Raw genomic sequence first — 25,628 nt, 5'->3', positions numbered from 1 at the left:
CGCACGCGCACCGGCGCTGCGCCGCGCCGCTCTTGTTTCCTATCCGTGCCCAGGTCACCGCTTGCTTTCGTTCCCAGGCTGTGGCCTCCGGCGAGCGAGGATTCCGGGGCCTGAAGGGGTGGACGCCGTCTGGCCCGGCCGGCACCCAGAGGGCGCGGGCTGTGTGGGCGAGGGTTCGCGTGGGCTGGGCAGAGGCTGGAACGAGGACCCCCGAGCGCGAGCTCCGGAGCCCGCGGGCTGGGCCGGAGGGGCCGGCCGGGCGGCGGCGGCGGCGCAGTGCCAGGCAGTCTGCAGCGCGAGGCACAGCGAGGTCCCGGGAGGGACGTGGGCCTGAAGGGAGCTTGTGCCGTAGGCCCAGAGCCGGCTTCTCTGGCCCAGTGGTCTCGGGAGGCGGAGCGATCCGTGAGAGGAGCGCGCCGGAGGAGCAGCCCCCGGACCGGAGCCTCGGGAGCCCGGGGCCGGTCAGCTAGTCTCGACGGGGTAGGTGTTGCGTCTGCGGGCCTGTAGGCGGTTGTGGACCCTGCGGCCGTTGGAGAGCGGGACTTGGGGTAGCCCGCCCCGGGCCCCGCGGGAGAACGACCGGGAGGGTTTGACCGCTTCCCCGAGGTGGATAGGCCGGACTGGAGAGCAGGGCCGGGAGTTCCGGATGGGGCTCCCCTGGGACTTGTGAGCACCCGGTGTTCTGGGGGAGCAGGGGCCGCAGGCTCGGCCGGGACGTGGCGCGTCCACCCCTCCGTCCAACCCCGATCCTCCTTGTCCTCCTGTCGCCGTCTCGGCATCTCGCACGTGTCTCTCAAGGCCCATCAGCACCTTGGTTGTCTAATCTAAGCGTCCGCTGCCCCCCTGGGTTGTGCCCTGTGGAGTCGCACAGTGTAGTTAGTGCAGGATGAGTCTGCAAGGCTTCTGTCCTGCTGCCTCGCTTGAGGAAGGAAGAGATTGGGCCTGAGAAGGGAGGTGACTTGTCCCAGATCCTCACCGGGTGTGCATGTGGGGTCGCTAACAGGACTCCAAACTCCTAGGGCAGGTGTTCTGTCCACTTAAAGTCAGTTTCATAATAAAACACTCAGAAGTGCAGCGGTAACCAAATTGAGTCAGATGATTTACAAACAGTGCGGTGCCTTGATGCATGTTTATCCCACTTTTGAGAGCTTACATTCTCCCTTTCTGTGGAATCTTTGATTTTAATCAATTCAAAGAGACAATAAGAAAATACTTAAGTAGTGTCACAGGGAAATTTTTTTTATTTGCATTTTTAATTTAACTCTTTGAAACAGTCGTTCATATTCACCAATGAGAGTAACTTGATCATGTTGGTGTTGGAAAGGTACAGGTGTGTGTTTCTCTTGTAGGACCCTTTTAGCCTCTTGAATGTTCATAGGGTGTCATTTTATTGGACTTTCTTTGATGGTCCTGATGCAGGAGGTTCCTGCCTGGGCAGGTCAGGTTACTCAGCACTTCAGTTACTTGCTTCCCTTCCTCTAGGTCCACCGTTTACAGTCTACGATTTTTCCAAGAGCAGCAGAAAATGAATGAATCCCAGGTGAGTTTTCCTGTCGGTGTATGTATTCCCCCACTTTGTTTTGTAATGCATTTTAGGAGGTGTATAAGGATCCACATTTTAAAACGTGAAGGTAGAAATAGGTAAAAGACATTATCACATAAAATACAGTTGTTACAGAGTCAGGGCGGCACGTAGTTGTTGTCAGGTTCACACATATAGGTAGTATGATGCTTTAAGGCTACTGGAATTGAGCTGCAAATATGACTCATGTTCTTGACAGTTATAGAAAAAGGAAGATACCATCCATCGTGTGATTTGTGTTGACTATAAGAAGAAAGCATTTTTGTTACTTGTGGATTTCAAAGATTTCCTAAGACCTGGAAAAATTTGTTTGTTGAAGTTGAAGTAATTGTGGATAGCTCTCCTAATAACAGGCATCAAATCATTTCAGTATATGACTTAGACTTATTGTTTATCTTAGCAGTGGGCCTGCTGCCCAATGGGAACTTGGTGCATGTGATTTTTCCAGGCTCCAAAATATTGTGATCCAAGTAGACCTGTTTACATTTTTACTATTTAGTCCAAGGCTAAAACCTAAGTCATGGAATGGCCTTCTCATCCTTCAGATATTTCTGTTAGTGTGTTTTTGGGGGGTTGTACAGCACACAGTACAGACAGATATTCTCCAATAAGGTGTTTTCACTTCCCATTCCCATTTTAATTCTTGGTGTCTTGGTTTTGTCCTTACCACTCTCCTGAATCTGTTGGTAAAGATTAGCAGTGACCTAATTATAGTCAAATCCAGTGGACATTTTCAGGTCCTTACCTCTCCTGACCATCCATCTGCCTTTGACATCTGTTACTGCCAAACTCATGGAGTCTCCCTTTTCTTGGCTTTAAAAAAAATTCATTTGGGACTTCCCTGGTGGCACAGTGGTTAAGAATCTGCCTGCCAGTGCAGGGGACACGGGTTTGAGCCCTAGTCCGGGAAGATTCCACATGCCGCAGAACAACTAAGCCCGTGCGCCACAGCTACTGAGCCTGCGCTCTAGAGCCCCTGAGCCACAACTACTGAGCCTTTGTGCCACAACTACTGAAGCCTGCGTGCCTAGAGCCCATGCTCCACAACAGGAGAAGCCACCGCAATGAGAAGCGCACGCACCGCAACTAGAGAAAGCCTGTATGCAGCAACGAAGACCCAACACAGCCAAAAATAAATAAATAAAATTAATTAAAAATAAATATTCATTTAAAAACCCTTTAGAAAAAATTCACTTGTATTTCTGTATGTATCTTTAAACAATAATGAGTCTTTTAAAAAGTGGGTGGGGATAACCCACAATATCATTTTTTCTTAGTGTTCAAAGTTTCACAATTTTCTACATGTTTTTCAGTTTTTTCTTTTCAATGAGGATACAAATAGAGCCCGTATGTTGCATTTGATTAGCCTTGAATTGTGTTGACTGCATTGCAATTGTTTTAACTTTAACATATTTTTTTCTGAACGTTTGAGAGTGTGTCATGCCCCTTTACCCTGTAATGTCTCAGTTGTATCTCCTAAGATCAAGAATATTTTCTTATGTATGCTTGCCAGAGGTAACTGAATTCAGGAAATTTCACAATGATATAATACTTTATTTATTTTTTCAAAGAATTTTTAAAATTTATTCATTTTGGCTGTGCCATGTCTTAGTTGCAGCATGCAGACTCTGAGTTGCAGCATGCAGGCTTCTTAGTTGCGGCATGCATGCAGGATCTAGTTCCCCAACCAGGGATCGACCCCAGGCCCTCTGCATTGGAAGTCTTACACACTGGACCACCAGGCAAATTCCTGATATAATACTTTATTTTTATTTATTTATTTATTACTTATTTTTGGCTGCATCAGGTCTTAGTTGTGGTGAGTGGGCTCTTTGTTGTGGCGCGTGGGCTTCTCTCTAGTTGTGGCATGGGGTTTTTCTCTTCTCTAGTTGTGGCGCACTGGCTTCAGGGCGTGTCGGCTCTCTAGCTGTAGCGCTCCTTTTCCAGAGCTTGTGGGCTCTGCACTTTGCGGCACGAGGGCTCTAGTTGAGGCGCCCGAGCTGAGTACTTGTGGTGCGTGGGTTTAGTTGCCCTGTGGCATGTGGGGTCTTAGTTCCCTGACCAGGGATCGAACCCACGTCCTCTGCATTGTAAGGTGGATTCTTTACCACTGGACCACCAGGAAAGTCCCCTTGATATAATACTTTAATCTACAGTTCATCCAGTCATCCAACTTCCAGTTTTGTCAGTTTTCCCAGTAATTTCCTTTATAGCAATTTTTAATTTTTGATGGAGGACGCAGTCCGGAATTATGAATTGCATTTAGTTTTCATGCTTTTTAAGTCTGTTTAATATGGAATAGTTTCTTAATGCCATTATAGTAATTGAAGAATACAGGCCAATTATTTTGTAGAATTCTTTGAATTTATGTTTCCCCGATGTTTTTTCATAGATTTAGATGGTGATTTTTCGGCAGGAACACTACATAAATAATGACTCTTTTAAGATTTATGACCCAGAATAGGTCTCTCTCGGAGAAGCTCCACGTGCACTTGAGAAGGGTGCCTGTTCTGCTCTCGGTGGGTGGAGTGTTCTCTAAATGTCAGTAACATCAAGTTGGGAATGTTTGGCAGGTGCACCATATCCTTGCTAACCTTCTGCCGACTTGTCCCATGAGTCGTGAGAGAGGGGGAATTGAAATCTCCGGCGATTGTGTTTTGTCTGTTTCTCCTTGCAATTCTGTCAGTTTTTGCTTCATGAATTTTGTGAGAAGATACCTAACCATTTAAGATTATTAGGTCCTTCTGATTAATTAACCACTTTGTTGTTGTGAATTGGCCTCCTTTATCCTGGCAATGGTCTGTGCTGTGAAATGGAATCTCTGATACTTATAAAGCCATTCCAGCTTTCTTTTGAGTAGTGTTGGTGTGCAATGTTTTATTCTGTCCTTTTACTTTTAACCTATTTGCATCTTTATATGTGAAGTACAGCGCTGTAGACAGCATATAGTTAGGTCTTCTTTTTTTTATCCAATTTGATAATTTCTGTCTATTAATTGGGGTGTTTAGACTATTTACTTGTAAAGTGAATATTGATACAACCAGTTAGGTTATAGTCTGTTGTCTTTATTTTCTATTTGTCCCATCTTCTTTGTCTTCCTTCTGTTTGATTGACTTTTTTGTGATTCCATTTTATATCCTTTGTTGGGTTATTAGCCATAACACTTGTTATTTTAGTGGGTGCTTTAGTGTTTATAGTATGTAGCTTTAATTTATTATAGTTTATCTTCAAGTAATATGCCTGATCACTTAGCTACAGTTCCATTTTTCCCTTCTTGGTCTTTATACTGTTGTTGCATTTTATTTTTAGAGGTAATACCAATCCCACAATACATTGGGTTTTTTGTTGTTGTTTGTTTTTTTTTTTTTTGTCAAACCGAGTGACTAGTGGGATCTCAGTTCCCCGACCAGGGATTGAACATGGGCCCCTGCAGTTAAAGTTCTGAGTTCTAACCACTGGACCACCAGGGAATTCCTGATACATTGTCATTTTTAATTAATCTTTTAAAGAGATTTAAATAATGAAAGAAAATACATAGTTACCGTTTCTGGTGCTTCATTCTGTTGTGTAGATCCACATTTTTATCTGCTGTCATTTTCCTTCTGCCTGAAGGACTTTCTTTAACATTTCTTCTAGTTGATAATGAATTCTTATGGCTCTTGTATGTCTGAAAATATCTTTATTTTGCCTTCACTTTTAAAGAGATTATTGCTGTTTTTTATATTCTCCAGTACTTTAAATGTGTTCCTCCACTGGCTTCTTGCTTACATTGATTCCAAGAGAAATTTGATGTCATCCTCATCTTTATTCCTCTGTGTATAACGTGTCTTTATTTCTTTATTTTTTATCACTAGTTTTTAGCCATTTGATTTTGATACATCTTGGTGAAGGCATGCCTCCTTTTATTGTGCTTCACAGTGTGTTCAAGAACAAGGAGAATCATTCCATTTGTTCAGGTCTACTTCTCTGTCTTTCAGGAGGGTTTTAAAAATTTTCTAGTATAGATTTTGTATATTTCTTATTAAGAGTTTTTTTCTGTTGCTATTGTAAACTGTGTGTACACTTGAATTACATCTTTTTACTCTTTTTTACATAGTGAGGGCTGTTGTCTTTATGTGTGTTAACTATATATTGTGACCTAACAGCATTCTTTTTATTGATTTGGTTCCATTGTTGATTCTTTGAGTTTTCTAGGTATAGTATATCATCTGTGAATAGAAATAGTTCCACTTTTTCTTATTGCTTATTAGGCATTTAATTGTTTTCTCTGATTGGAGATAATGAGCATTTTGCCTTGTTTCTAATCTTTCTGAGAATGTGTCTATTGTTTACCCATTAAGTAAGTCCTGACTTTAGAACTAAGAGGACTGAAGCATAGATATGTGTTTGTGTCTGGACTCAAAAAAGTGTATGTATGTACCCGTGTGTATATGTATCACACGTACTGTGCACATTAGGGTATGAGTATGTGTATACATAGGTATATTCATGTTGGTGAAGTATCCATCAATTCCTATTTTCTTGAGGGTTTTTTAAATTTTTAATTAGGTATGCGTTTGAATATTGTCAGAGGTCTTTTCGTCATCTTAGGAAATGTAAGATTTTTCTTCTTAGTTATATTATAATGGCATATTGTATTAATGGATTTCCAAATATTAAACCAGTCTATATGCTTGGAGTAAGTCCTGTTTAGGTAATTACGTATTTTCTTTTCAACGTGGTATTGGATTTTGTTTGCTAATATTTCATTTTGGATACTTGTGTCGATAGAAGCAATATTGATATGTAATTTAATTTATTTGCTTGATTGGTCAGTCTTCTAACCCCTGCCACTTCTTGCCTTCTGGACTGCCTTAACCCAGAAGGTTATTACTTCCTATAGGTGATGTTAAAGCTCATTTGGCTTACCTTGGGATAATCTTAGGCTCTCTTGGGGAATCTCAGCTGTGAGACCTGCACAGATGTGGCTGTACCAGTGGGTGAAATCCCTTTATAAACAGTAGGATAATAGAACATGTTTACTGAGCAGTTCCCTTCCAAAATACAAGTTAAATGTTTACAGTCCCAACAAGTGCTCCTTCCAACAACTGAGAACCCATTTTGCTGGTCATGCAGTGAGGTTTCTACATCCCCATGTTCGTCTTTGTTGGAACTCTCGGGTTTCGGAGGAGTTTGTCACTGACTGTTTTAAGGAAACTGTTTTCTTCAACAAAAATTGTCTTGCTTTTCTGAAAATACCTTTATAGTGTCTTTAGACTTAAATGATAGTTTGGCTTGGTGTACAGTTCTAGGTTCAAAATCCTTTTTCCTTAAAAGTTGTGGGCGTTCTCCATTGTTTCCTCTTGGTTGAGAATTAGAATGTCAGTTTCCAGGGTAACTAGTGTATTTTTTTCACTCACTCTGTAACTTTTTAGGATTCCCCCCTCCCCCTTTTCTTTTTCTTTTTCTTTTTTTTTTGGCTGTGCAGCTTGCGAGATGCCAGCTCCCCAACCAGGGATTGAACCCAGGCCCCCGTAGCAAAAGCGCCAAGTCCCAACCAGAGGGAAGTCCCAACCAATTAGAGGGAGTTCCCTCTAATTTTTAAATTTTGGATGTTTTATCAGGAAATTTCTTGATCTGTTTCCCCAGTATTTTTCTTTGCAGATTATATGGTCCCTTTTGATGATGTTTTGTTTTGTTTTGTTTTGTTTGTTTATTTTTATGATCTTCACCTCAGGAATCATTTTCCATTCTGCCTTTGATGATTTTTTGTTCATCGTCTATCATCTCTTTCTGAAAATGTTGAATCTGTTGGATCTGGCTTCAATATCTCAAAATTTCATCATTTCAATTTCTTGTTTTCAGAGAGATTTCCTAAGTTATCTATTCTATGTCTCATTTATTATCCAAGCTTCTTACTTGAGGATTTTTTAAAAATTCAACAATCCAGTCTTTAATTTCTAAGTATTCTCCAGTGGCTTTTTCTTAGCAGAATGTTCTCATTTTCTGAAAGCAATATCCTGCTTAATTTATTAAAAAATATAAATCAGTAGACACAAATGCAAGTTGTTTCCTTTGTGAATTTGGTTCAGTCATTGTTGAGTTGTTCATCCTGATGCTTATCCTTTATTTATGTTGTTTTCTCAATTAGCTGATGATTCTTAATTTTTAAATTTCACTTTTTGAGAGATTTACTAATAACTAATGTGAACATACTCAACCCATGACCCCATTTCATTCTTCTTTCCTTTGTGGAGGGAATGGCTGCAGAAGCTCTGTAAGGGAGTGGGTAGGGGTGTGTAATTAGAGAGGCATCATTGCATTTTTTTTTTCCTTCCATTTTTTTTTATTGTGGTAAAATACACATAACATAAATTTAGTATCCTAACCTTTTTTTTCCTTTAACATCTTTATTGTAGTATAATTGCTTTACAAGGGTGTGTTAGTTTCTGCTTTATAACAAAATGAATCAGCTATACGGATACATATATCCCCATATCTCCTCCCTCTTGCGTCTCCCTCCCACCCATCCTAACCATTTTTTAGTGTACAGTAGAGTGGTATTAAGGCCATTCATAATGTTGTGCAGTCATCACCACCATCCACCTCGAGAGTGTTTCTCATCTTCCAGAACTGACACTCTGCCCCCAGTAAACAGTAACTTCCCATTTCTCCCTCCCCAGCCCATGGCAACCACCATTTTACTCTCTGTCTCTAGTATTTTGACTAAATACCTCATCTAAGCGGAATCCTACAGTATTTGTCCTTCCATTAAGCTCATTTCACTCCGCTTAATGTCCTTAAAATTCATTCATGTGGTAGCAGATGTCAGAATTTCCTGCCTTTTTAAGGCTGAATCATACTCCACTGTGTATATATATTACATTTTGTTAACCATTTGTCCATCGATGGACACTTGGGTTATTCCCACATTTTAGCTATTGTGAATAATGCTGCTGTGAACCTAGGTATACAGATACCTCTTTAAGTCTTCGCTTTCATATTTGGGGGGTGTAGACCCAGAAGTGGAATTGCTGGATCATATGTTAATTCTGTTTTTCATTTTTTGAGGAACCACCATGCTGTTTTGCACAGCAGCTGCACCATTTTACATTTTCACTAACAGTGCACAAGGGTTCCAATTTCTCCAATACTTGTAATTTTCTCATTTTTTTTATAGTAGCCGTTCTAATGGGTATGAGGTGGTATCTCATAGTTTTGATTTTCATTTCCCTATTAGTGATGTTCAACATCTTTTTCATATACTTATTGGTCATTTGTAAAACTTATTTGGAGAAATGTCTATTCAAGTGCTTTGCCCATTTTTCAAAATTTTATTTTATTTATTTCACTTTGTTTTAAAACTGTTGTTTTTGTTGTTGAGTTTTAGGAGTTCTCTGTATATTCTAAATTTTTTTTAATTAATTTTTATTGGAGTATAAATTTACAGTGTTGTGTTAGTTTTAGCTGTATAGCAAAGTGAATCAGCTATACGTATACACATACCCCGTTTTTTGGATTTCCTTCCCATTTAGGTTACCACAGAGCATTGAGTAGAGTTCCCTGTGATATACAGTAGGTTCTCATTAGTTATATATTTTATACATAGTAGTGTATATGTGTCAATCCTAACCTCCCAATTCATCTTATCGCCCCCTACCCCCTTGGTATCCATACATCCTTTACCTCTGTGTCTCTATTTCTGCTTTGCAAATAAGTTCATCTGTATCATTTTTCTAGATTCCACATATAAGTGATATCATATGATACTTGTTTTTCTCTTTCTGACTTCACTCTGTCTGGCAGTCTCTAGGTCCATCCACATCTCTGCAAATGGCACAATTTTGTTCCTTTTTATGGCTGAGTAATATTCCATTGTATATATGTACCACATCTTCTTTATCCATTCCTCTGTTGATGAACATTTAGGTTACTTCAATGTTCTGGCTGTTGTAAATAGTGCTGCAATGAACATTGGGGTGCATGTATCTTTTTGAATTATGGTTTTCTCCAGGTATATGCCCAGGAGTGGGATTACTGGGTCATATGGTAGTTCTATTTTTAGTTTTTAAGGAACCTCCATACTGTTCTCCATAGTGGCTGTATCAATTTACATTCCCACCAACAGTGTAAGAGGGTTCCTTTTTCTCCACATCCTCTCCAGCATTTATTTTTGTTTTTTTTTAATTTATTTTATTTATTTATTTTTGGCTGCATTGGGTCTTCATTGCTGTGCGCAGGCTTTCTCTAGTTGCGGTGAATGGGGGCTATTCTTGGTTGCGGTAGCTTCTCTTGCGGAGCACGGGCTCTAGGTGCACGGGATTCTGTAGTTGTGGCTTGTGAGCTCTAGAGCGCAGGCTCAGTAGTTGTGGCGTACGGGCTTAGTTGCTCTGCAGCATGTGGGATCTTCCCGGCCCAGGGCTCGAACCCGTGTCCCCTACATTGACAGGCAGATTCTTAACCACTGTGCCACCAGGGAAGCCCTCCAGCATTTACTGTTTGTAGATTTTTTGATGATGGCCATTCTGACTGGTGTGAGGTGATCATTGTAGTTTTGACTTGCATTTCTCTAATAACTAGTGATGTTGAGCATGTTTTCATGTGTTCTTCCACCCATTTTTTGATTGGGTTGTTTGTTTTTTTGATATTGAGCTGCATGAGCTGCTTTTAATCCCTTGTCAGCTGCTTCATTTGCAAATATTTTCTCCCATTCTGAGGGTTGTCTTTTCATTTTGTTTATGGTTTCCTTATATATATTCTAGATACCAACCCCTTACCAGATACGTGATTTGCAAATGTTTTCTCCCATTCCTTGGTCTCCCTTATTCTTTGTCAACTGTGTCTTCTGATGCACAGAACCTGTGGGCACCACTGCATTTTGAACTGGTGGCAAGTCGGCAGACAAGGTTAAGTTGCTCAGGTGCTTTATGGTGAGAGTAGTCTTCTAAGAGTTGCGTCAGGAGAAACGTCCATGTCCAACATGGAAACAGTTGGCTTTTTGTCTAGACGTGCCTGACATAGTCTTGGGTTGCACCTCCTTTCCTGGTGTCCTGTCGGGTTTATCCTTCGTCCCAGACAGCAGTTTTCCGTTTGGACAGTGAATGTGTGATCACCCTCATTGCAGGGGTCCCGGCTCCATCTCTGTCCCCCGAGCCCACGGCCAGGGGCTGTCGACACAGTCTGAGTGGATCTGGCTGCTCTGTGCAGTGAGAACAGGAAGCCTGTCAAGCTGCTTGGTCGATTGTGTGAGTCATTCCTCTGTCAACCAGTCACTCTACTGCTGCAGGAACCCTAGGCCCCCTTGATGGGCCTGGAGATTTTCCAGGGCTCTGGTGGTGAGCCTGCTGTCACTTTTGCTGCAGTCCCGCCTCTGCCCCTGTGTGAGTGTGTTCCGTGGTCCTGGTTTCTCATCTGCTCTACTCGATAAATCAAGGACTTCCTCAGAAACTTTCCTGCTGTTGGTAACTTCTGTGTTCCAGTGCTCTTATGAGAACACTACTTTTATATTTCTTTGAATTGGGCTTTTTGGGTTTTTGTCTTGTTTTTGAGGCAGGAAAGTATTGGGTTGGCCAAAACGTTTGTGTGGGTTTCCTGAGCGAACATTTTGGCCAACCCGATACTTGCGTATGTTCGTTTACTCTCTTGAATTAGAGGCAGCTCTTCCTGTCCAAAAGCTGCCCTCGAGAAAGTGCCCTCTTGGTCTCTGCCCTGTGCCAACCTCTTAAATATTGGCGCTGCTGCAGGTTTTGCCATGGGTACTTTTTACACTGCGTCCTCTTCTCTCCCCTGAATCCTGTAGAACACCCAGCTGAGCCTGCGGAGCCTCGTCTGCCAGCATAAAATTAAAGTAGTTTACTTCTCTCGTGTTAGACCGTGCTCCACCTTGTATGTGCCACTCTGATAATACCTCGGGCAGTCTTTCAAGCAACGGATTTTCATTGCTGCCACAATGTGATGTTTGAGATACCGCTTGAAGGAAGTACTAGAAAACTTAGCCAAGCAGATGGGTCCAGGTAGCTGGCTGTAAGAATGGAGGGGCCAGAGGATGAAAGAGTTGAACCGGGATGGCCCAAGTCCTGGGCCGCGCCAGCATGAGGAGGGAGGGGGAGGGGGCCCAGCCAGCAGAGGCTGCTGAAGAGAGCAACAAGGAGAGAAATGTCCGTGTTCACTTAGCCAGTGTCTCCTCGCCAGGCTGTAAGCTCTTTGAGTGAGAGCCGGAGTGGTGGTTCATTAACTTATGTCCCCAGAACTCAGATACTTCAGTTGCAAAATTGGAGCTCTTTCTTTTTGGTTTGAGAGGTTTTTTGGCTGGTTCGTTTGTTTGACACATTAAGGAACCCCAAGGCAGTGTGTTTCTAATATGGCTTGTTTTCCTCCCACGATCTGTAACAATCAGGGTCCATAGTTGACTTTCCCGGTGAGCTGGGTGAGCTCTTGTTCCCATAAGTCTTCTCCACGTCACCCAGTTCCCATCACGGTGTCATTGCAGGGGCCAGTGTCATTCACGGACGTGGCCGTGGACTTCACTCAGGAGGAGTGGCAGCAGCTGGACCCTGATGAGAAGACAACCTACAGGGATGTGATGCTGGAGAACTACAGCCATCTGGTCTCCGTGGGTGAGGAGAGCCTGCTTTCTGAGTTGCTTCTCTGCAGGGGCTTCCAGTTTAAGGATTTTATGCTTGACTTCGAAGAAATCAGTGATGAGACTGTTTAATTTTTTTCTGGGCACCAGATAAAGTATTTGTTTATTTGCTTATCGATCAAAAGGTTCTGATTTTGATTAGGTGCAAAATAGACGCTTTATTTTTTGGCCTCTGAGGCAGCACCTTCTACTCAGAGACCCAGAGCCGAGCAGCAGGTCCAAGTTGGCTCTTTCTCATCCACAGGGTACGACAGCACCAAACCGAACGTGATCCTCAAGTTGGAGCAGGGAGAGGAGCCTTGGGTAGCAGATGGCGAGTTCCCACGGCAGTTTCACCCAGGTGAGGTGGTGGAGTGTGAATTTGTAAATGGTCGCTCCGGTCCTCTGGAGTGACCACAAATGCCCTAAATCTCACCTCCTGGCACCAATAGCACTTGCCCTCCACCATGTATGTGCACGCTCCCTTTCTGATTTTGCACCGGCCTTACATTTTACAGGATTTCCGTGTCTTCTAGGACTGAGGGTGCATTCACTCCCTCTTCCTCTCATACTGTCCGTGACTAACCTCCCTATTATCACAGAATTCCTTTGTTTTCAGGCTCTCAAAAGTCTGACAGAAAAGTTAACTGGAGACTTTCCTGGTCATTCTTTTTATCTTCCATTTTCTTTCCTTCCTTGCTGTGAAACGCCTCCGGTTTGTGTTCCACCCCAGTTTCATGCCCCCCTCTAGGCCCTCAGACACCCAGCGTGGTCCCCTCCTCGCCGTGGGTGCACTGGTCACTGTCCCTGAAGCCCATCCTCTGTGACACAGCACGAGTTGGGCCATCCTCTTTCCCAAATGCTCCTTCCTGTCCCGTCTGTCTGCCCATCCCTGTGTCGGCAGCAGATGTTCAGGAAGAGTTTATCTCATCAGTGAATTCCCATTCTTCTCTGGCCTCCTCAGGAGCCCCTAGGACCTGTCTTCCACTTCTTTAGTCTTCTTTGTATCCCATAAAAGCGTTCATCTAGCCTCAACTTTGAAGACTTTTTTATTTATGTTGCTCATCCAAATTGATACCCAACATCTGTAACCTGTAGCCTCTTTAACTCTTACCTGACAGAACAATAGCACAGGAAGGATCGTCCCCTTCCTTCTTCCTTAGCACATCTGATGATAAACTGACCTTTCCAAACCGCGAATTCTGTGCATCTTCCCCAAGTCCCTTAATTTATTACGTTGTACTTGTCTTTTCTGCCTTGTTCCTGTTTTTGTCTTTTATGAAATGCCTTAAAATTTTTCTGCATATTCTCAGTTTCTTTTGACATTGGTGTAAACAGTATTTTCTCATACGTACCTGGATTACAGTGAATCCTATTTGGAAATTGCAAAATCTGTTCATTTGAAACACACAGTTGATCTTATCACTAGGCTCAGAAGATAAGCCTATAACTATTCTGTTTCTTCTTAAGTAGAATTTAAGTTCTCCTCAATCCCCCCCAGTGTGGTGCAATGTTACATATCAAAATGAATGTCCTGTTTCCCCCAACTCTTGTCAAATGCCATTTAGTCTAGATTTCTAAATGTCTTCCATTCAAACTAAGCAGAGTTGTCCCTGCTTAGTTGTCCCTCTGCTCTCCCAGATGATACATCTTCTTTCCCTCTGTTCTCCCTTCTTTCCTTCCTTAGTTGTAGTTTGGAGAAAAAAAAAAAACCATAAAATTTACCATTTTAACCATTTTTAAGTGAACAGTTTAGTGGTGTTAACTGTATTCACATTGTTGTCCAACAGAATCTCTAGAACTTTATCCTTTAAATTTGACCTTGAAAGTTCAGCTCCTGCTAGAAGTTTCCCTCATTTCTCGCTCTTCATCCAGTCTTTCCTTTCTCTTCATGGCCCCTCCACGTAGTGGTTGTTAGCACAGGATTGTGCACTCTGATGTGTAATGGCAAGTGTTTGTCGCTTAAGCTCCTTTCTCGACCTGAATTATAACCCTACAAAAAGGAAGGGTCTTAGTACTCTGCTTTTCTGTGTAACATGTAGAAGATACTCCATTTGCTCACTGATGAGCTTCTTTTGAGAGAGAATTTATTCTGAACTGCGGATTCTGAAAAAACTGCTGGGGGTTAGAGTCTAACCTGAAAGCACCCCATTTGATTCAGATTAGAAACTACTACTTTAATTTCTGTTGGACAGATTTAAAAAAATAGCAAGTGTGGTCATACTTTTGACAAGCAGAGGTTTGAGTTAGGAAAGGAGAGCACAGCTGCATGAACTAGTTTAAAATTAGCTTTCAAACGGAATGTTCATAATCAAATACATGATATATAACTTTGTGTTAAGGCTATTTTAAAATTTAAGGGAAGGAGAGCTTCAAAAAGTTGGAAAGAGACTTTATAAATACTTTAAGGCTTCTCCTGAAACATAGCTAGGTTTTGAGTACATACCAGGCTGGAAGTCAGGTTGAGTGAACAAGAGCATGTGCAGACTTGTGGTTGGGCGTGAGCAGGGCAGTGCCCAGGCTTCCTGGAGCAGAAGGTGTTTTTGGAAGATGAGTACAATGCTAGTTTGAATATATATTGTGAATCTAGGTAATGAAAATTTTACTGGTAAAGGATAACTTTTTTTTTTTCTGCTGGTATTTGGGCACAGGGATGTTGTAGATTTCTGAGCCCAGAACTGTTAGTGTTGTGTTGAATGTGGATGAGAGCAACTAAACAGTTCAAAAGATCCAAAAACATGTAAAATACATGGAAATAAAAGTTGATATTTTAGGGGCTACTTTAGAAATCTGATATTGAAGATTTTACACCAAATGAAACCTGAGAGTATGGGAACTCTTGTTTGTATTCAGACTTAAGCTATAGTATTATGTCAGGAACATGACTGGTTTTGGTAAATTTAAGTCAGCAGATTGAAAGAAAATTCACGGAAAAACTTACTGAGCATTTGTTTTGTGTCACTGTTCTAAGCATTAACATGTGCTAACTAATGTATCAATAGTCTTTGCCCAGCCCTATGTGTTAGGAGCTCTTGTCCACATTTCAGGTGAGCAAAACTGCATCACAGTTAAGTAACTTGCCCAGGTCCCCCAGCCTATGACGCATTGGAGTTGGGGTCCTGGTGCTTGTAGCCACTGTGCACTGTGTTGTAGACAAGTCACTTAGTGTTAAAGGAGACCACAGGACTCTCCAGAGAGCTGATCTTACTGGAGAGATTGGTCTACTTAGGTTTCTTACAGACATTTATGTGCCTGGGTCTCTCCTTATAGGTCAGTGTAAGTCAGGGCAAGGGAGTTGGAGCCCTGGTTGTGGGACTGTCTCTAAACATGAGGAAATTGGAGCATTTAGAATGTTTATTTGGATTTATGTGCAGAAGAGAAAGGCAAAGATTTTGGAAGGGTCTAGGTTAGTGAGCATGTTACCATGCTAATCTTGGTATGAAGTGATATTATATAGTTTAATATACATTGTGATCTGTTTCTCCCAAACATAATCCATACTTGAATATTTCCTAGGATTATACATCCAGTAATTGTTCTTGCTTTCCCACGAATCCCACTTGCTCTCAGTCCTCCCGTTTCAGCCTCGATCTGGGACCCCTTCAGTGACTTTGTCCTCTGCTCATCATTTCTTGGGTTTATTTCACGTTTCCTACCAAAGTTTTGAACATATTTGTAAAGTAACAAAGGTACTTGTGTTCAGTGTGAATTTACTCTTTCTTCTACTGCTGAGTCCTATCCTGCTCTCATCCTTTCCCCATCCCTCCCCCACCCCCCATGTCTGTCTGTTTGTCTTATATGACAAATCAAGGGGGAAAGAGGATTATATACTGATAATTTTATTTGTGGAGATTGACCCTAAAGCCAGAGTCAAGCCCACAGTAGGCCCTTGAGTACTGCTCCCATTCTATAACTGGTATGTTCAGATTCACAAGGTTTGTTTAATTTTATTCCTTTTTAGAAGAAGTCTGGAAAGTTGATGACCTGATGGAGAGAGCCCAAGAAAATAAAGACGAATGTTCAAGGCAAGCTGTTTCTATCAACAGCAGAACCCTGACTGAGGAGAGAGAGGTTGCATTTGATAAAACTTATAACATGGAAATAAGCCTTGTTCCTTCAAACCTAATGTCTCATAATTGTGTCTCATGTGGAAAGACTTTGGGATCTACTTCAGAATTAATTATTAGTGATGGAAGCTATGCAAGAGAGAAACCTGATGAGTGTAGTGAATGTGGGAAAACATTTCATGGAGAGAAACTCTATGAATTTCATCAAAATGGGGAAGCCTTTTCTCAAAATGAAGAAAGTATTCAGAAAATTAGTATTTTGGAGAAACCCTTTGAATATAATGAATGCACAGAAGCCTTAGACAATGAAGCTGTTTTCATTACTCATAAGAGAGCTTATATGGGGGAGAAGCCCTATGATTGGAATGATTCTGGATCAGACTTCATCCAGATGTCAAGTTTTAATGTATACCAGAGATCACAGATGGAATTGAAGCCCTTTGAATGCAGTGAGTGTGGGAAATCCTTCTGTAAAAAGTCAAAATTCATTATACACCAGAGGGCTCACACAGGAGAGAAACCTTACGAATGTAACGTATGTGGGAAATCCTTCAGCCAAAAAGGAACCCTCACCGTACATCGGAGATCACACTTAGAGGAGAAGCCCTATAAATGCAATGAGTGCGGAAAAACCTTCTGTCAGAAGTTACACCTCACTCAACACCTGAGGACTCACTCAGGAGAGAAACCCTATGAATGTAATGAATGTGGGAAAACCTTCTGCCAAAAGACACATCTCACCTTACACCAGAGAAACCATTCAGGAGAGAGACCGTATCCATGTAACGAATGTGGCAAATCCTTCTCCCGCAAGTCAGCCCTCAGTGACCATCAGAGAACGCACACGGGAGAGAAACTTTATAAGTGTAATGAATGTGGGAAATCCTATTACCGAAAATCCACCCTTATTACACATCAGAGAACACACACAGGAGAGAAACCCTATCAGTGTAGTGAATGTGGGAAATTCTTTTCTCGGGTGTCATACCTCACTATCCATTACAGAAGTCATTTAGAAGAGAAGCCCTATGAATGCAATGAATGTGGCAAAACCTTCAATCTAAACTCAGCCTTCATTAGACATCGGAAAGTACACACAGATGAGAAACCCCACGAATGTAGTGAGTGTGGAAAGTTCTCATATCTCACCAACCATCACACAACTCACTTAGGAGAGAAGCCCTATGAATGTAGTGAATGTGGGAAAACCTTACTTGAAAATTCAGCCTTTGATGGGCACCAGTCACTTCCCAAAGGGGAAAAGTCCTATGAATGTAACATATGCGGGAAATTGTTCTCTGAGCTGTCATACTATACTATACATTATAGAAGTCATTCAGAAGAGAAGCCCTACGGATGTAACGAATGTGGGAAAACCTTCTCCCATAACTCATCCCTCTTTAGACATCAAAGAGTCCACACAGGAGAGAAACCCTACGAGTGTTATGAATGTGGGAAGTTCTTCTCTCAGAAGTCTTACCTCACTATACATCATAGAATTCATTCAGGAGAGAAGCCCTATGAATGTAGTAAGTGTGGGAAAGTTTTCTCTCGGATGTCAAACCTCACCGTACACTATAGAAGCCATTCAGGAGAGAAGCCCTATGAATGTAACGAATGTGGGAAAGTCTTTTCTCAGAAGTCATACCTCACTGTGCATTATAGAACTCATTCAGGAGAGAAGCCCTATGAATGTAATGAATGTGGGAAAAAGTTCCATCACAGGTCAGCCTTCAATAGCCATCAGAGAATTCACAGGAGAGGGAATATGAACGTACTTGACATGGGAATGCTCCTCTGAAGTCAGATCTCATTTTAGAAAACCCTCTGCACATAATGAGTATGGGAAGTCAGTTGGGAGTCAGATATCACTGTCTGAGAGTTCATGTTTCTTAATGAGGAAAAGCATTTAGAGGTTAGATTTATTCTAATCTGAATTTTCATAGAGAAGAATCCCTAAAACTGCAACAAGAAGCAAAGCCTTCAGCAAGACCCTACAACTCATTGGACACTAGACAGTTTATACAAGAGTGAAACTCTATAAATATTTAATATTTATTTTGGATTCCAATTGTATTCACATATCAGGGAATCATACCAAGGCGAAACCTGTCAAAGTGATGAATGTGGAAAATACATTGTCATGGAAATTGTTATACTAAAAGCCATATTTCTGATATAAAATCAGATGTTTTAAGGAATGACATCAGAAGCTATCAGCTCTGAATAAACCTTCATTGCAGAAAATGAAGTTTTAAAATCTTCTGGAGTTGATTATGAGGATCGTAGCATTAAATATGTATATGGCGGTTTCTGTCACGTTTCCAAAATGTGATTAATTCTATGCAACTCTGCCAGTTGGGATTTGAATAATTTGTGAAAAGGCAGTATTCTTATTTGAGTATTAAGATGGCAAAATGTACTAATGTAGGACATATTGTTGGTGAGATGTTTGATAGGTATAGAATAGTTAAATACATAGTTTTCTGTTCTTTAGAGGCATTTACAAATGGTTTTTAATGAGTGTTTCATCAAGAGAGGAACCAGTGATTTTTGTAAAGTTTCCAACTGCATTTGAGCAAAAAAGACTTAAAAATACTATTTTCATAAACTATGCATAGATGATTTGGAATCTAGTCTGTTCAGTGAAGGATGGCTGTACTGCTCATGCTCTATAACATAGGCCCAGCTCTCCTACCACTCTTGTTTTTTAACCCATAGGTTTGAGCGTGCAGTATGCCACTATTTTGTAATTCAGAAATTTTACCTGTGCTTTTATTTGATATGAATACGGTGTCATTATTTTGTGTATTGTCTCTTAGTCCCAGTATTTTGGAACAAATTAATGCAAGCTTCTAGCAGACATTTTTTGTTGATTAACCTCAGTGTCCTCCCTCTCTTTACTTGCTGGAAGAGTTTAGGTATCTACTATTCACAAGACACGGAGGGTAAATCCTGAGTAAACTAAACCAGTCATGCTAATTTCATTATGATCACCAGTAACTCGTTTATAGTGGTCACATGACCAAATCCTAGGTTAGCACAACAGACCATTTCTGGAAAAAAGGTAAAACAGTGATCAAATGGATCTTACTCCAGGAATGTGAGGGTGTTTTAATAAGAAAAAAAAAAAATCACTGTAATATATCACATTGAAGAAAAGTAGTCTAGTATGCAGGAAGCGTGGTGAAATCAATATCCATTTGTGTTCTTAGCAAACTATGGATAGAAAGGAACTTCCTTTATTGGCTAAAGAGTATCTTATACTACAACAAACAGCATATCAAATGGTGAAATATTGAAAGTTTTCTCCCAAGATCAAAAAAAGAGACAAGGTTATCTGCTATGACTAATTTTATTCAGTATTGTGTAGAAGGACCTAGCCAGGAAAGTAGGGGAAGCAAAAGAATGAAAAGGCTTAAGGATTAGAAGAAGTAAAACTTTTATTTGCAGATGATATGCTTTTATACATAGGAAATTCTAGGGAATATTCAGATAATTAGAATTGAGCAGAATCTCCACATACAAGGTCATTATGCAAAAATTGGTTTTTAATATACCAGCAACGAACACAGAAAATGAAAAGTTTTAAAACAATGTCACTTACAGTGATATCAGAAATCCTTAAGTGCCTGGGGGGAAAATTACCTAACACTGTATTTTCAAGAATTGTATCCAGGGGGAAAAAAAATTACAGAACAGTAAGAGGGATATATCCTGTTCATGGATTGCAAGACAATCTTAACAAGATGTCAGTTTTCCCCAAATTAATTCATATATTCAATGCAATCTTAATCAAAATCCTAGCAAGTTTTTATAACTGAAAATTCTCAGATTCATGTGAAAATTCAGAAGACCAATAATAGTCAAAGCTATTTTCTAGAATAGACAGAACTAGAGAACTTATAGTGCTAGATATCAAGAACTGTTACAAAGCCATAGGAATTATGATAGTGTGGTAATGGCACAAAGATAAACAAATTGACCAGTGGAACAGAATAAAGATTCCAGAAACACCCAAATGTAATTCAGTCACCTGACTTTTGGTGAAGGTAATAATGCATCGTAATGTGGGAAAGGATGTTCTTTCCACTAAATGCTCTGTCATCATTTAAATTTCATAATTTAATAGAAAATAGAAAAATCAATCGAGGTGGAGTGCAGTTCTAAGTATGAAATGTGAAATAATAAAGCTATAAGAAGACTATAACCTTACAGCAAGCAGTTTTCTTAAGACCCAAAAAGCACTGAATCATAAAATAAAACTTGTTAATTTGAGTATATTACATTAAAGAACTTCTGTTTCTCAAAAAGCCACCATTGAGAAAGTGAACAGGCAGACCACAGAGGGGAGAAGATATTTGCAACTCAAATACATGAAAGCAGAATCAAGTGCAGAAGAGGGCTTGGTAAACGTTTTTGGGGAGGGGCCAGATAGTATTAATATTTGGGGCTTTGGGCTTCCCTGATGGTGCAGTTGTTGAGAGTCCACCTGCCGATGCAGGGGACACGGGTTCGTGCCCCGGTCCGGGAGGATCCCACATGCTGCAGAGCGGCTGGGCCCGTGAGCCATGGCCGCTGAGCCTGCGCGTCCGGAGCCTGTGCTCCGCAACGGGAGAGGCCACAACAGTAAGAGACCCGTGTACCACCAAAAAAAAAAATATATATATATATATATATATATATATATATATATATATGGCTTTGTGGGCTACACAGTTTCACTCACGACTACTCAACTTTGCTGTCGTAGTGTGAAAGCCATAAATAAGACAAAAACGAATGAACGTGGCTATGTCCCAATAAGACTTTATTCACAGATACTGGTGGAGGACAGGATTTGGCCAGCAGTTGCTGACCCCTGATCTAAAATAAAAACACCTACAAATCTACAAGAAAAAAAAAATGGGCAAAAGACTTGGACGTCCACTTCATAAAAGAGGCTATTCACATGGCCAGTAAACATATGAAAAGGTATGTTAATTTTATTAATAATCTTGGAAAAGGCGGATTTAAAACCCTGTGTGGCACTACTGCCACCCTCTGAAATGGTTAAAATGAAAAGCATGAAAAAGCAAGATTTGGCAAGAACGTAACAGGAACTTGCCTACACTCCTGTTGGTATTGCCCATTGATAGAACCATTTTGGAAAGCTGGCACTTAGAGCAAACCTGTGTTTGTACCCTTTTAACAAACCCAAACCTAGCAGACATGCATGAATGTGTCCACTGTGCATGTATATGTCCACCAAGGGACATGTCCTAGAATTTTCATGACCTAAAACTTCAAAAAACAACTCTGAAGGCACCTACCTATGCAGTAGAACTTTGAACGTCAGTGGTGTGTTTCCGCCACAGAACACTCTAAGGCAAGGAGAATGAATGGGTAGTAAGCACAGGCAATAGCAGCTCAATTTCACGAAGAATGTTAAATGAAGGAATCTAGACACAAAAGCAAACAGGTAAAGTATAAGAACAGGTAAAACTTGGCTATGCAGTTAGAAATCAGGATAGCGGTTAGCCTTGGCCAAGGCTGACAAGGAGCATTCATCTGGTGCTGGTAATAATTGTTTTCTAAATCTAGGTGCTGAATATCTGAGTGTTCTGTGCACTCAAGCTTTGTGTGTTTTTCTGCATGTATATTACACTTACATAAAATGTTGTTAAAAATCACAAGTGTCTACCATTTTTGTCGCTCAGCACTCTTGCCATATTTTTCTAGATGTATATGAGTATGCTGCATAACAGGAATTAACTGGTAGATTTTGCATAATTTTTGTGCAGGAAATACTCTTAGTTTTAATGGCAACTACTAAGATTTCCTACACTGACCGTAAAGCTTAGTATAAAGTATATTTTCAGTAAATATTTGAAAAGGTGACAGGGCCATTACATATGTTGTCATCCTACCATTCTGCATATATAAATGCATCTGGCACATATAAATAGGTCTGGACTGCCTCTTCAATAAAGAACTGATGTGTGTAAACCTTTCATATTTTCTCAGGCGAATTGTTTTTTACATTCCTGAATTTGGGATGCATCTTAACCATCACACTGTCACAGAGGTGAGCTTTCTTTGAGGTTAAGTATAACGGTGAGTTTGATTTGATAAAAAATTTTTTTAAGTTTTCAAGTTATCCTTTCAGCAAATTTAAAATAGGCAGTTAACAGCACAAATGTTAGTGAGTGAAGGATATAGTTAAGACCTTGCAGTATAAAATGTAAGAGCACTCAGCACGGGGAATGGGGGGTGCTGGCTGGGTTTATGGCACAACAGTGAGGAATTATGACATTTGATGGTGTGGACTATGTACTTAGTTGTTTTTTTAATATATATTTTAAATTTCATTTATTTTTATTTTTGGCTGTGTTGGGTCTTCGTTGATGCGTGCAGGCTTTCTCTAGTTGCAGCGATTGGGGGCTACTCTTCATTGCGGTGCACAGGCTTCTCATTGCTGTGGCTTCTCTTGTTGCGGAGCACAGGCTCTAGGCGCACGGGCTTCAGTAGTTGTGGTACGTGGGCTCAGTAGTTGGGGCTTGTGGGCTCTAGAGCGCAGACTCAATAGTTGTGGCGTACGGGCTTAGTTACTCCGCGGCATGTGGGATCTTCCCTGACCAGGGCTCGAGTCTGTGCCTCCTGCGTTGGCAGGTGGATTCTTAACCACTGCGCCACCAGGGAAGTCCCCCACCTGATCCCTGTAAAGAGGGGAAACATGGCAATGACAGCGTCACAGTGTTCCCCAAATTAAGTTATATGAAGGCCACAAAGAAAAAAGTAACCCTCCCCAGTCGCCACAGTGGTAATTATAACAAAAAAAATAAATTTTCTTTCACATTAAAGAAATCAACCCCCTTGTAGTTCCTGCCGGATTGGTGAACTGCCATTGAATGCTGACTTGTGAGCAAAGGGTATGGAGTGGAAACAGTGTCAGGAATCCTCCGAGGGAAGAAGGGATGGCTGTGCTCAGTGGAGGAAGATGTGGAGTCGGGACAGTGAAGAAACTGGTGCAAATATCATGGCATCTGCCGAGCGCACCTTCACAAATGTTCTCTCCACACGTTAGCCCAGGGGAATCTGCCTGACTGATTGATCAGTGGGAGGGGAAAGCCAGCACTGAACCCCCAATCCTGTGGGGGGAGTAGATGAAACAAATATAGGGTGTTGAGACCTGTGTCAGAAGAAGTTTGATATTTTAGTGATGATTTTAAAGAAGTGGAGTCCTTCTGTAGCACGATGTCGGGGAGGGGTTGACAGGCTCAGGTGGTCCATCCCTGCTTGGCTGTGTTCCTGCTGAGGCAGCTGTGTCCTCCATAAACTCACACTGAGAAGCGGGGCTAGGACTGGCCTTTCCTCCGGTCAAAAGTGCAGGAACTCCCAGGAGAAAGTGAGTTCTGGCAAAAAAAAAAAACAACCCTGAGGACTTTAGCCACAGAAGAAAGACAAACAGAACCACCTGCGCTAAATAAATATCCTCAAAGAAAAAAGGGTATTGATAAAGCGATGTGGAGGCAAACAGTTCAAAAGAAGGGAAATACTTAGTGTCAACAATAAAAATTCAGTATATTATATGAGCCAGTGGTTAATGAGTGGGAGACACTGTGTAGCAAAGAGCTTTTGCAGAAGGCTTTAGAGAGTAAAGAAAATGTGATGTGAAAAAAGGAGAAGTAGAGATTTCAGCAAGACACCCACAAATGAAGGGGAGGAGCTACACGGAGGGAGGGGAGTGACCATTTTATATAAGTGAAAAACCCAATATGATGTCAAATTAAAAGAACAGTTGGAGCTCCAAACAGGAAAGATACTGAGATATCCATGTCATTAAAGTGAAGTTTAAGAATATCAAAGATAAATTTTCGAAGGCTTCTCTAAAGAGGCAGTCACCCTAAAGATAGCAAGCAGATGCCTCATCGTCCATGTTCAACCATGATGGAGTAACAGGAAGCAGATTTCCTCTCCTGACTACATAACTGAAAAATGGGACAAAACAAATGAAACCATGGCGTTCTGACACTGGACATCAGGCAGGACGGTGATCCCTGAGAGAGGAGAAACAAAGTGGCCCCGAGGCCACAGTGCAGGGAAGAGCACCCGAAGCAGAGCTGGGTGGCCTCCCCGAGTTGAGAATTCAGGAAGGCTGAGGAGCTAGAAGTCAGGGCAGTGTGAACAGGAGAGAGCTGCGCAGGGCTCTGGGATGCTAACACTGGAGAACCCCAAAACTCCAAACACAAGGGCGTTGGGGGCTCCATTCTGGGGCAGGACTGCTCAACAAATAGAGGTGTGGCTCTGGCTTAGGGGCGTGGCCTGCTGTGATAGGGCGTGGCTTTGTCCTGGGGGGCAGGGTCTTTGTAGAGTGGTGGGGTGGGCGTAACAGTGGACAGGACGTGGCTCGGGCCAGGGGTGCGGTCAGCAGTGGAGCTTGCCTTGGGCTCAAAAAGGTGCAGCTGCCACTCCTCAGGCGAGAACTGTTTAGATCTAAGAGTCCTTGGGGGGCCAGAGGCCAGTGACCGGAAGACACGGCAGGCCTGTGGGCAGGCCTGCAGGCAGGTGAAGAGTGACAGACCTGTGTGTGAGGCACCGGGCACGTGGAAGGGGGAGGGGATAGAGAGGGGAGTACAGGGGCGAGGGTGGGGATGGAGGGGACAAAGGGCGGGGCCCCTGACCACCCACAGCTCGCACCCTCCCAGCTGCCCTGCCTGCCTGGCCACGTGGTGCCCGCTGCTGCTGCTCCCGGGCGCCCGTGTCCCCACCGCCACTGCCGCTCCCATCCCAGACGCCAAAGCCCAGGACAGCCTGCAGAGCCTCCAGCAAGGTCGAAGCAGCCTCTTGTTGGGGGCTGGGGAGAGGAGGACGGAGAAGAGGGGCAGAGGCACACAGCAAGAGAGGAAGCCAGAGGGACACCGGGAAGGGAGAGAGAGATATAGGGAGGGGGCCCGAGGGACAGAGACAGGGAGATACAGCAGAACAGACGAGGGGCAGGAATAAGGAAATAATGGGACAGAAAAGAGATGGGACAGAGGGGCAGGGACAGATAAGAACGGGACAGGATTGGGTTGGGGTGGACTGGTTCAGCCCTGAGGGTCAGAAGATGGAGGGGGAGGAGGTCGAGGGGATATGGGGACAGGTCTGGAGGGGCATCCGAGACCCACACACCACCTGCTCCAAGCCCCGGGGGGACCTGCCCTGGGGCTCAGTGCCTGTCCAGGAACTGCACAGCACAGAGGACCAGGGCGCCGGCTGGGGAGCCGCACCCTTCCAGCAACACCTGGAGCCAACTTGTTCTTCCCCAGGTACCCAAGCTGGAGGAAACAGCGCTGCGGGCAACCGCAAGGCACATCACTCACTTCCGCTGTCCTCCCGCGGTATGAGGTGGCTGCCA

At 42.3% G+C, this 25,628-nt stretch overlaps 1 protein-coding gene across 6 annotated transcripts in view; it reads left to right on the top strand.

Moving 5' to 3' along the window:
• The window catches only part of RBAK (RB associated KRAB zinc finger), a 29,898-nt gene continuing 4,270 nt past the window's right edge, over positions 1-25,628 (top strand). For 2 of the 6 annotated variants that reach the window (XR_003436954.1, XM_027125722.1), the window contains exons 1-6: positions 12-480; positions 1,483-1,540; positions 12,051-12,177; positions 12,448-12,543; positions 16,144-16,207; positions 22,256-22,316. Coding sequence is in view for 5 of the 6 variants with exons in the window: in XM_027125722.1 (XP_026981523.1) it covers positions 1,526-1,540; positions 12,051-12,177; positions 12,448-12,543; positions 16,144-16,207; positions 22,256-22,316 (363 nt within the window). In the remaining variant the exon portion in view is untranslated. Of the gene's footprint in view, positions 481-1,482; positions 1,541-11,957; positions 12,178-12,447; positions 12,544-16,143; positions 20,386-22,255; positions 22,610-25,628 lie in introns of those variants that run through there. The other 4 variants (XM_027125724.1, XM_027125725.1, XM_027125720.1 and 1 more) reach the window with 4 other exon arrangements.

Source organism: Aethalodelphis obliquidens, unplaced genomic scaffold, assembly GCF_003676395.1.
Source record: "Aethalodelphis obliquidens isolate GAN/ISIS:26980383/991018 unplaced genomic scaffold, ASM367639v1 scaffold30, whole genome shotgun sequence".
In the NCBI taxonomy this organism is placed as follows: Eukaryota; Metazoa; Chordata; class Mammalia; order Artiodactyla; family Delphinidae; genus Aethalodelphis; species Aethalodelphis obliquidens.
This window is presented reverse-complemented; position numbering and strand designations above follow the sequence as displayed.